Source organism: Colletotrichum costaricense (genome assembly GCF_030867565.1).
Source record: "Colletotrichum costaricense strain IMI 309622 chromosome Unknown Scaffold_22.1, whole genome shotgun sequence".
NCBI lineage: Eukaryota > Fungi > Ascomycota > Sordariomycetes > Glomerellales > Glomerellaceae > Colletotrichum > Colletotrichum costaricense.
Genome location: NW_026848251.1, coordinates 44533 through 56581, shown reverse-complemented (window position 1 = coordinate 56581; position 12049 = coordinate 44533). Strand labels below are relative to the sequence as shown.

Sequence of the window (12049 nt, the reverse complement as noted above, 5' to 3'; positions counted from 1 at the left end):
TCTAAAGGCCTAAAGCTCGGACTGCGTGGGGTAGCGGTCTAGAGTTATGGAGCCCCCGCAAAGTAGGTTCGTGATGTTGATTCATCATGGTCCACATGAGATGCAAAACATGACTCGAATCTTTGTAGAGATGTCCGTAAATTGAGGTTACGTCTGGGTATAGTTCTATCGTGTATGAGATTGATGGTTCTTCGACGTCGAGACGAAATAAGGTTCTGACCATCAAGTCCGAGGAATGGTAGCATTTAGCGGCGTAGCATCGCTTTAGAGTTCGCGCCTTAGGACGTGCGAGGGCGGTCTCACGACTCTGAATGGGAACGCGTGCGCTTTTGCCAACTTACAGGTTTCTGTTCGTCAGGCTTTAGGTCATTACGTATTTCAGACAAGAATAATAGCCACTAAGCGCTTGGCGCAAAAAAGACCTCCGACACTCGCATCGTTGTTACAAGGAAAGGTGATTGACAAATTGATTGAAATCGAGCTGACTATGACTATTAACAAATGTTGAGCCCACTTTATGCTTCTGTGGGTACTGGTGCGTCTTGAGTTTGGAATGATTCTTCTAGTCACTCCACATTCCTTCGCATCAACGAACGTCGAGTCTCGCTACGTTTCCCAACGAATGGGTACTAAGAGGCTCATTCACTAGATGTATACAATGTAGGATTCTCGAAAATGCATTGATCCCGCTAGTATGAGAGGGAAACAGGATTTGGAAGGGTGAGCGTTGAAAATAAAATTTGAAGAAACCTCTTGAAGCAATTGGGGCCGCAACCACATTCGGTGAATTAGGCGGAAATTGAAGTGTATATATTGCAGAATTTCATATCTCTGAAATCAGTTGTTGTCATTGCTTAAGTGCCTTTGAGCCATGACTGCCTTATACCAACACCTTTGACACACTGGATTCTGCACCGCGGGTGCACCGTGTGTTAAACACAAACGGTGGTCTCCAGCACCACCGGCTCATGTCAGCAAAGTATTGGTAGATGCCAAGCCTATCTGCGGCAGCTTATCACTGTGATCTCATCCCAACAAGAGACGACCTGACTCACGGAAGTGGCTTGACTTCGAGTAATATGTAGCGCGACTACCATCATGCTCTACGTTTGGCAAAAGAGATCCAATCCAGTCTTAACTGAACGTCAAAGACGACCTTTTGGGCAAGGAAGAGCGCCTGGAGGCTAGGAGCAATACGTAAGGTATCAATCGTGCGGGAGGGCCCGCAGACCTGCGAAGGTGAGGTGATGGAGAGACGGGGCTTTCGCTAGATCTATGGACACTGTTTTACATCTACAAGGGTCGAAGGCAATAGCGACACATTCATTTTTTGAACAGGCTGCAGGCAAGGCCTCGAGGACAGGTTGCTGCCCCTTATAGCGTCTCTGCGTGACGCAACAGCGGCTGCCGTAACCTCTCTGAAGCCGAGTTGCTGGTCTCTCTATCCTCTCATCGTCTTTCCTTTCCTCCCCCGAGATTGATAGCGCCGTCGGTGCGCTTTCGTTCCTTCGCTCATGGATGCCTCGGCGGGTGGGAGCCGAATTGCTTCTCGAAGTCGGCCAAAACACCTGCCATCCTGGTCTCGTGGTAGGCTTTGCTGGCTGTAGCGTCGGTGCCCTTGTTTTGAACGTGGTGCATGTTGCTGTGGCCAGCAGACTGGCTGAACGCGGAGATTCGATGTTCGGATAGAGCGCCGTTCGATTCCGTGGTCGAATGCGTGTGTGGTGACTTTCCCGAGGTACTCCTAGAGGCATTGCGTTAGCACTTTGCCAGTTACTGTGCCGTCACTGACATAGGACCGCTGGTTACAATACCCATATCGAATTGAATCTGTAGAGTTCATGTTGAACCTTGAAGTCAAGGCGGCTTCGATGACCACCCAGGTGGGACAGGAGTATATTATTCGTAAATTATGGCGTAATGGAGCTCCCTATGAATATTTCACTCTGCTGAGAACGTTGAGAAGCTGAATGGTTTTGATTTATTGTGCATGGTCACTGTATCAATGTTTGAGCGGCGATTCGGTCAATTTAAGACCATGTGCCTGGCGAACCAGGCTGCGAAGTGGAAACCCCTATGTTCTTTGCTTTCTTCTGTCAATACCTGGATTCATATTGGAAAACTCCAAATGTTGAGTTTGGTCATTGAATCACCCGCCAATACCCATCGGCCACCAAGTAAGGCAACTCGAATCCAAGCAGAGATGTGCATTTCTCTATTTTCTTCTCATGTCGGTGTAGATAGCTATGGTAGGGGTTGTCCCCTGCTAGTGCGGATTGGACATTGTCGACCCCGTGGGGTTAACCTCGATAAAAGCATTTCGAGAATGGACCTTACGATGTGCCAACGCAACCAGTGTCTTTGACAAGTAGAGCATAGTCAAATAACAGGAATCGCCATGACCGAGCTCCAGGCACTATGTTGATGACCCTGACGCTATCGTCGCCTTGGCAGTTGGTAGAGTTGACGAAACAGGCAAGGATACCCTACCGAAGGTGCTGAGACATCAAGTCTTGCTCAGCGATGGGATGACGCAGATTATGAATGAGAAGAGTCTTGACATGACACAATATGATGTTGACAAATGGTAGCACGCCGGAGGAAGTATCTGGATGATTAGGTCCGATCTTCCGGACACGAGGTGACTTCATGTCCCGATCACTCCGGGGTCGGGTGACGTCCGGGCTCGGACGTGGACTCGGACGTGCCGGCGTTGCAGGTGGATCGGACGGGATCGACTTGGTTCCGAACTTTCGGTCCCTATCAAGTCCAGATTCTCGAAGATTGAACATCACTTGATGCCACAGTAACTAGCCACTCGTCCCTGAGGCGCTATGAGCTTTGATCATTTTATCCAGAATCGTCGGAAAGAAGCTTAACAGCAAGAAAATATCGTATACTGTACTGTGTGCTGGGACTTGACAATATCGAGGCCATTACGGATACGCCCCTTCAATTCGAGACCAAAATCGGAAGCCGTTATCTGACACGGATGAACTCGGGAAATTCCAATCTTTGTCGGTCTGGTTTATCCGGAAAGGTGGAAAAACGGTTGATTTGATGCCTCGTTATCTGGGCCAAGACTCCAGACAGGATATTGTGACTTGTCGGTGTGAAAACAGGGCGATGCTGCATATGGTGAGAGTCGATGAGGCCCAATCGATACGCTCATACGAGCCACATGATTGACTTGGTTGGTTCTGCGTGAACATTGCTAAAGGCGTTCCAACGCGCCTCGTTTATTAGCGTGGACGCCTCGTGCGGGGTTGGGCTGCCTTGTTTCTTTGCCTGATTTGAGGCAACGATAGATCGCGATGTCCGCCAGAATGGCTGCCTCGTCTCTCTTGAGATGGTTCGCCATCACTCAAGTCAGGTGATGCTTCGGATCGGACGTGGTAGTGGATACCGGATGTGGGTCCATTCTCGGCATCGGAATCCTTCGCAGTGATTTCGAAATGTTTCTCGTTCGAGATGGCGATGTTGACAGCGATGCAATGGCCGAGGATTGCGCTTGCTGAAGCCGCGTGAATCTGAACGAGCGCCCATAAGGTCAGCCAAGGGAACTTTGAGTCGATATGTAATTCTTACCGCGCGTAGAATCTTGAAGGAGAGCGAAGCTTCATACCAACAGCTCCCGGACGAAAGCTGCGGGAGGTCTTACAAAGCCAACCTGAGCTCAACGAAAAAAGAGCGTATTGCGTGTAAATAAATAGGTGTCGAATTGTAGAGATTGAGGGAAATGCTTATTTTATATGATTCTACTCTGTTAGAAGCAAGGAACGTGTTTCTGGCAAAGGCGCGGCTAGGCGCATCATTCAAGATATAATTCCACCTTGAGCCCGGTCATTATGCACGTACGGACACGGACACGGACACGGAAGTCGTTGAACATCGGCCAAATCAACGAACCATTCCGTCTAAACCAGTTCAGAACTGTATGGTTCAAATCAGAATAAGGCGAACTTCGTCGACCCCGAAACCGCCTCGTCAGTCCTGGCTGCAGGGGTGTGCATATGCACTCTGCCCCGCCCGATGATAATGGCCCTTTCTTAGCAAATCCTTCTCTCGAACGTTTCATTCTCATTCGCTGACGTATCACCCCTGCCACAGCCCTGGTTCCAGGGGTGCGCATCTGCGCTCTAGTGTCTCGCCATCCTCCCCATAACCTTGTCTTTGACTTTTCAATATACCCTCCCGCGCCGTGTGAAGATTACATTGCTCTGTGTCCATTGGAATTTGTAGGACATAATGCCTGAATTATTCTATTGACTCTGGAGAATCATGGCAAAATAGACCTCAGAAGCTTCAAAAATCTGGATTGATGTTTTGTGGAAATTGAATTCGCTGGTAGCTATGTGTAATGGCTTTTTGCTTGAGTAGCATAAATTGGAAGGATGCAGTGTAATCTTCACACAGATTCTCAAATGTCCCGAATAAAAGGAGACTGCCCAATCAATGCACATGGTACTGTATCTACCACCACACCATCCCGGACATTCACACCGGCCTTTCAGACGAAGAGATCAATGTGCAGAGATACTTGGTGAACTAAATGCACGGTATTTCCAATGCGCATCAGTCTGCCTGAAATTATGCCTCTGCGGCCCAGAGCCATTTGTTCAGATATTTGTCCTTCAAGGGGTCTTTGGGTAATGCACTGATGGTTGATCGAGGAAGGGAGGGAGAAAAAGAGACAGACGGAGAAAGGGAGGGAGAGGGAGGAGGCAGGCGACTTGTGAAGGAATTAACCCCCGCATGACAGCCATCATGCACGCCGAAGCGATGTGGGTTGCAACCAACCTGAACCTTGCAGCCCTGCATTAGTACCTTATACTGCCCATACAGTAGTACATACAGAATGACGAACGTCATGCCTCAAATATCTAGAGTAGGCTTCATCAGTGCCTATCTACACCTGAATAAATGGTCAGATTGCTTCATATAGACAATCGAGCTGCCCTTATGGATACAGGATCAACTCCCTGCTGCGTCTTTTTGCTCCAGACTATGAAAAGTAAGGTAGTCTTGCCGAGATTGCCTGACAAACAATGCCGCCATCGTGTGTGCGAGACCGAGGGTATCCGCATCTCCTGCAACGGGCCAGGCCTGCATCTTGTACAGCGCATTGTAACCATCAATAGGCTAGTAGACGTCGAGTTGTACTCGGTCGTACCGGAAATCGATGACTAGGCGGCCGACGTGGCAAGACCAGCACTTCAGGCGACGAAAGGGAAGGCAGTGATGAGGACGGCAGCAGGCCTGCTGGTACCACTCTAGGTGCGCTATCTGGTATCGGGGCAATCAAGAAAAACCGCTTGTAAATGCAAGTCGTATCGGGAATGTACATGGTGCGGCTTAACAAGAAATACAGTAGGTATGGAGACTGAGCGAGTTTCAATAACGAAAGTACGCCCGGGGCGTGCTTCAGTGATAGAAGTCGCGCTTATTTGACCAATGAAAAACTGTCAAACGTTTCTATTTTCGATTTTCTCGCTCTGCTACTTAGGTACCTTGACTTGGGTATATCTTAATCCTGATTGTGGTTATATACATTGCCGTGCCATCAAGGCACTCTTATTTACGATCTCCTCGTGCAACGGTTATATCTGGTTTAATGATATTTGACATTCTGATGTCAAGCTACCTTAGGTACTCTACCACCACTAATGGATGACTTTGGCTTGTTGAATAAAAGCCCAGGCTAGGAAGGTAATGTATGGAGTATACAATCCTAATGGAAGAGCTGAGGACGGGTGTGGTAAGACAGCTGAAAAGTACAGACTTCGTGTGGTGTTTGTGATTCTCGTTTTGAAATTGCATCTCGGCTTCTATTGGAAGCGCTGGGCTTCTCAGTCTTAGCCTTTATCGGTGGCTTTGACTCAATACCGTATAGACTCCAACACAGACTAGCGACCGAGGTTATTGACAACGCTGCCTACCATGACAGCGACCTCTCGATCCCAATTGCCTTCCCCTCTTCCCTTGCCCTTGAGCGCACTCGGCATCTGGCACCCCCTCACAACACACTCCCTCACAGCATCCCCAACGCTTGCTCTATTGGACCGCAGTGTACGTGCAGACACCCCACCCCGGTTGACGATCTCTTGTACCCTTGTGCCCAAGTTCCCAGCCATCGTCCGCCAGAAGTAGCTCGGCAAACTGCCCGTCTCGAGGTACGCCAGTAGAGGCTGCAGCATATTCGTCTGTTTCTGCGGCGCCGACACAAGCGGATGCGCTGGTAGCTTCGTAGACTCTAGTACGAGCTCAAGGGCGACGATGTTCTGGCATCGCGCCGAAATCTCGGCGAGGGTGCGCTCGAGGGAGGGAAGTTGGCCTAGCGACCGGGAAAGTGAGGCGATGGACGACTGGAGCGCCGATCGGAAGTATGTCTCCAGGCTCTGCAGGAGTAGCTGCGGCGTCCATCGTTCCGTCTTTTGTGTTGGCGACGGGGAGAGCAGGAAGAGCGTGACCATGGCAGATACTGTTCTCGCCTTGACTTCCTCGCCCTGCGCAAAGGTAGCCGAGTTGGGTATCGCAAAGTCGCGGATAATCTTCTCTGCCGTCTCCTTGACAGATCTCTCAACCGGTGTGATTACAGACTCTCGGAGAGTTCGAATCGCATCAACCTTTCCCAGACCGTAACCTTCCTCTCCGGGCGCCGTGTTGTCAAGCACCTCTCGCAACGAGAGAATTGTATGCGAACACCGTACCAGCGCCCGGTGGTCCTCTTTCTTCCCAGCAGCAGCAGCCGCAGCACTCATGCTGGACCCGGCAATCTCCGTATGTTGGACCTCAAGCTGCCTCCCAAGCTGCAGACATCGTCCTACGGAGCGGCCAAGCTTCAGCGTCTCCCATAGGCGTGTAGCAACCTGCCGTACCTCCTCAGCCTCGGCATGCTTATCAATGACCTCCTTCTCGAGCTGCTTATAGCTGTCGTTGAGGTTCTTGATCTGGGCGTCGAGCTCTGAAATAATGCGCTTGCTGGAGGTCGTCTGTTCTTTCGTATACTGCAGGAGAGGGGCTGCAGACTTTGTCGTCAGGACGTCAATGTGGGAGTCAATCTCCTGAGTATCGAAGAGAACGCGGGAGAGGGGAGTCGAGAGATCGAGGGGCGCATCGTTGGGGTTGTTCGTTGCGAGGACGAGGGTGTTTGCGAAGGAGGAGGGGCTGAACTCGGGATCGAGGAAGGCTTCATAGTCGATGTAGGAGGGGTCTTCTTCTTCGCGGGTCGTCATGATGGGCAGATGTGAGCCATTGACTGTCGTGGAGTCAATGTGTTTTGGCGAGTCTGTGTTGTGGCCCTGGAGGGATTGGCCGTGGGAGCTTGGAGGGGAGAGCTCCTGGAATTGTTGATTGAGATGCTCAAGCTACAGCTGTCCTGTCTCGGTCGAGGGGCGGTACGTACTGCCCGGTCAAGGCCTGCCTTACATAAGTAAAGAGCTTCAGCCACAGCAAAGGTCAGCCACACTTGCTAGGACCTCTGTCGCCCCGCAATTTGTTTCTTCCAGCCACAAGTTTAAACTCGCCATTTTCTCTCTCAAAGTCACCGATGACGCCGTGTACACTAACTTCATTATACGCGGATAGCTTCGGTCGAAAAGCATCTTCTTCCAGACCAAATGCTGAGCGATATACAGCAAGTACCGTCTTGCAGCCTGAAAGATGAATTTTCGCTAGATTCCCAGTAAGTAATCACTCTATCAAAATCTCATGATCAAACCATTTGCACTGCTCACTCACCTGTTTTCCTCTAGATCCCGGAGCTTCGGCATCTCCACTGACGATCCCAAAAGAGGGAAAAACAAAAAACACAAACCCGCCGCTCCCGGCCATTCCGTCTGGCTCCTCTCGGTTTCCCATCTTTTCCCGCCGCCGCCCGAACTCTTCCCCATTCCCACACCAAGCACCACTGCAGTCGGGCACTACTTTCGGCACCCAGTAATCCAGTGGAGAAGCAGTCTGTCATCAATGATCTGCGGGTAGCGGGTACCGTAGCGTCCCATCCCCGGCACCTCAATCACCAACCCACTGCGCAGTAGCCTGTATGTAGGTGGTCGGTCACTGGTTGTTGGTCACCAAGGTAGCGTGCCAATGCGCTGACTACTCGACCAAAAAACGCGCCTAACTGGAAAAAAATCCCCTCCCCCATCTCCGCCTTTCCGGGCGTTCCATGGACCATATTGTCATAATACATCATTTCTCGCCAATTCCTCTTCCACCTACTCTCACTCTTTCCACCTCTCTCCCGCCCTCCTCTCGCGACGCAATGCCCTCTCTAACTTAATCACCGTCGCCAATCTCTCGCCGAGAGCACGCACACTCAATCGATCAATTCCTCTCCGCGAACGACCGAAACCAAACATTGGACGACGGCCGATCGACGGAAACAATAACACCGGCCACAGGCCCCGCCCCCGAGCGACACCTCCGGACGACCCGGACCAAAACATCTCGACACCTCCACGTCCGATCACAACCTCGAGATAATAACCCGGTCAGACGACGACGACGACCACGACGGCGACAACGTCTCAACTGCCCATCATGCTCCATTCCCGCGCCCTCCTCGCCTACCCCCAAGGCGCAAACGACTCCGACACAATCCTCGGTGGCGTCCACTTCAACCTCACCGTCCTCCGCTTCTGGAACTACACCCTCTACACAAACGGCACAGTCTCCAACGGCTCAAACTGCTACGTCACAGAACAGCCCTACACGCCAGTCTACCTCCTCCCCAACGGCACCTTTCAAAACTCGACATGGTGCTACGACCCCGTAAACCCAATCGGCAAGCGCGCCGGCGTCGGCGTCGGCTTTGGCGTAGTCTACGCCTTCGCCCTCATGTTCGTCCTCGCGAACCTGAACCGCCACGGACGGCACTACCTCCCGACGACGAAGCGGTTCTACCCCATTGGACGCCGGTGGCAATGGTACTATGCAATTCTGGTCTGCGTGTCGGCGTTCATCAGTCTGTTCACCAATATCGACGTCGATCGCTTCTACGTCATTGGGTTGCCCATCATCATCAACAGCTTCTTCTGGTACCTCATGCAAATGTTCACCATTGCGCTCGTATGGGAGGCCGTTCGTCACTGGGGAAGCTGGAGCGAGAGACAGGCCATCGACCCGGACCCCTTCTCCCTGCGCGAGGGTGACCGCCGAAGCAAGCTCGAGTTCTGGATGCCATTGTGGTTCTACCTATGGCTCTGGCTGGTATGTCCCCTCCCCACTCTATTGCCCCAAGAACATTGAACACCTAATGAACTGTCTCCAGAACTTCTTCCTCATCGTCCCCCGCAACTGGGGCGAAATCGAAAAACAACGCTCCCCAGACCAAACCGCCGCCCGCGCCGCCCCCTCCGCAACAGACGCCCGCTTCAAAGCAGCAACCTTCTGCCTCGTAGTCTGCTTCCTCACCATCCTCGCCTCTCTCCGCCACTCCATAAAACACTACTACCCCCGCAACCGCGGGCCCCTCAACAAATTCGCCGGCCTCCTCCGCTACACCCCCTGGCGCTTCCTCCTCATCCTGCCCCTGACGGCCTGCCTCATCGCCTACCAGGGTCTCGTCTCCTGGAACTTTGCCTACTCTGTATTGAACGCAAAGGCCAGCCTGGCGGCCGTCTATGCGGGAGGATACGGTCCCGCCTTGCTGATTCTCTACACGCAAATCGCATATGGCTTCACCTCCCCGAACGAAGACAAGGAACTCATCCGCCAGCGCCGCGAGCGCGGGACGCAAATCGATCGGGAGATGGGATACGTGCCTAAACCCGCCTGGTGGCGCCGCGCAAAGAACGACGACCACCTCGTCGGCCAGATGAGCATGCGCGAGCGCATCGCCCGCAACGTCCGCGAACTAGGCGGTGGCCGCGCCACGGGCCGCGGGATAGACGAGACGCTCGAGGCACGCGCGGCCGAACACGAGCAACAACAGCAAGCCGCAGAACGAGAGATTGAAATGGGCAGCTTCAACGGGCGCTCATCGAGACCGAATTCCATGCACGGGTCTCTTCGACCTGGCTTCGACGCGGCGGATCCGTCGACGTTTACTTCCTACACCGGGAAATCAGACCGCCGGAGGAACGAGAGGGCGATGAACGCCGCCGCGGAACTTCTCTTTCCCGGCGCCGGACCCCGCGTCGACCGTTCCGCGGAACTGATGCAAGACGGCCCGCCGCCGCCGTCCTACACCGACGCTCAGAGCGGGAGCGGGAGCGGAGGTCTCGGCGCGGGACGGGGACGGACGCCGGATAGTGGCTCGACGGCCCATGGGCCGGGGGAGAGGAGTCACAGCGCGAGTACCGCCGTGTCCATGACGCAGCAGCCACAGCAGGTGAAGAGTATGTTGGATATTTGATTGGGAGGCCCCCCCAAATAGGATGGGATATTGGAATCTATAAAGCTCACGAGGTATGATGATTATTCAAGAGAATGTAATTTGTGTATATTTGTCACTGGCATTTGGAAGATCTAGTATCTGGGATATAGAGCCTAGATATCCCTAGACCAGCGCCAAGTTATTGTTCAAAATATAATGGTAAAATAATTTCCAATTTCATGCCTCTCAATCGGTACTCGTGATGTGGCTCTCACTGTCTGCATGTCAGTCATTGATGACACCTTCCATGGCGTCCTCGACTTCCGAGAGGAAGCTCGTCGCGAACCCTCGCTCATCCTGTACCTAGGACGAAAAATAGAGCTATTGCCAGGCCAGAGCCGAGTTCTCTATTCAGAACATAATGATAGGACTTCTTTCCTCATGTTTGATGGACGACGCTTAGTGTCTGATATTCTTTCGCTTCGTTCAAAGACAGAACACATCTCCATCGGGAACTCTCCGGAGTCCCACGTAGCGCAAGAAGCTCAGAGAAGAAATCTCGTCCCGTGCACGGTAGCTGGCCGGGAGACAATGCTTTGCAGCAAGCTTGGCCGCTTTACTCTCACTGTACAAGATATCGAGGGAAACGTCGCAATGTACCCTGTATATCCTTGAACTCTGGCCAGGCCGAACCTCACCTACCCGTTGCCTTCTCGGGAACCGACAGCAGCCTCCATCTGCATGCCGGGCAGCCGCATCCTGTCCCATCTGACAGGTCGTCTCCCCAGATTTGTCGTATCGCAATGTTATCGTCGACCGAGGTCAACTCACACATAGCTCACATCGTGAACTTGGGTACCAGTCTCGTATCAACAGCGGTGGGGGCGGGTACCGCGTCAGATCGGGACGAGCATCTCGGTTTCCGACTCCAAAAGTGTCCTTCTAGCCACTGTGCCCCCTGTTAGGACAAAGCATCTTCGGATGGGATGTGTGCACTGCCCAGTATTGAAGGGATGGCCTCATCAGTGGTCGGATCAAGCTACTGAGTAAATCAGCTCCTGGCGGCGAGGGAAATCGCTCATGTCGTTCGTCAAGAGCGTGCGTGTGCTCGGACGAGTCACCAAAGCTTCAATTCGAACGACGAATATTCCACGTCTTCATTTGCCACCCCGCGGAAAGTTTGCACCCTGATGTAAATCCCTCTACTCAGCGACAGCATGTGAACTGAGCAGGCCTAGACTCAGAGTGCCAAACAGTTGTACTCAGCCGCATGTGAAGCTTGAGCCCATGACTCGTCAGCCGCCATCCCATCAAGAGTCCGAACCTAACACCATCCATCTGTCACCCGATGGGAGGTCAAAGCAACGGCAGAACTCGTTCATCCAATGACAGCAGCCAGATAACCCAGGAACAGATCTCAGTCGATGCGGAGAAGAATAAGAAAACCAACAACGTAGCTAGCCGCAGAGAGGGTGGGAAGGGACCGTGAGACCAGGAACCAGGAGCATGAGCGAGAAAAAGCAACGGGACCGGGTGTTGGCGATGCAGGCGGCTTTGTGCCTCGTGCCTGGAAAAGACCTGCTGGCGCAAGACGCCTATTGCTTCTCTCATAGACTCATAGTCTAATACCTCACGGAAAGATAAGGTAAGATGCAGGTCGACGCCCCCTTCGGTCCCGACCAACGACTTCACCCGGGCGATGGACGCACTAGGGGCGCGCCGGAGGTT

The 12049-nt window shown here is 52.6% G+C and overlaps 3 protein-coding genes across 3 annotated transcripts; 1 reads left to right on the top strand and 2 right to left on the bottom strand.

Moving 5' to 3' along the window:
• Positions 1 to 1512: 1512 nt before the first annotated feature.
• On the bottom strand, positions 1513 to 1818 carry CCOS01_14846 (uncharacterized protein; the record flags this gene model as incomplete). Its single annotated transcript, XM_060462988.1, has 2 exons — positions 1513 to 1744; positions 1793 to 1818. The coding sequence occupies 2 exons, from the start codon at positions 1816 to 1818 to the stop codon at positions 1513 to 1515; spliced, it is 258 nt and encodes an 85-aa protein (XP_060306173.1).
• Positions 1819 to 5906: 4088 nt separating this feature from the next.
• Positions 5907 to 7235, bottom strand: CCOS01_14845 (uncharacterized protein; the record flags this gene model as incomplete). The annotated part of the gene is made up of 1 exon (XM_060462987.1): positions 5907 to 7235. The coding sequence occupies one exon, from the start codon at positions 7233 to 7235 to the stop codon at positions 5907 to 5909; it is 1329 nt and encodes a 442-aa protein (XP_060306172.1).
• Positions 7236 to 8544: 1309 nt separating this feature from the next.
• CCOS01_14844 (uncharacterized protein) lies at positions 8545 to 10360 on the top strand (the record flags this gene model as incomplete). The annotated part of the gene is made up of 2 exons (XM_060462986.1): positions 8545 to 9213; positions 9275 to 10360. The coding sequence occupies 2 exons, from the start codon at positions 8545 to 8547 to the stop codon at positions 10358 to 10360; spliced, it is 1755 nt and encodes a 584-aa protein (XP_060306171.1).
• Positions 10361 to 12049: the final 1689 nt, after the last annotated feature.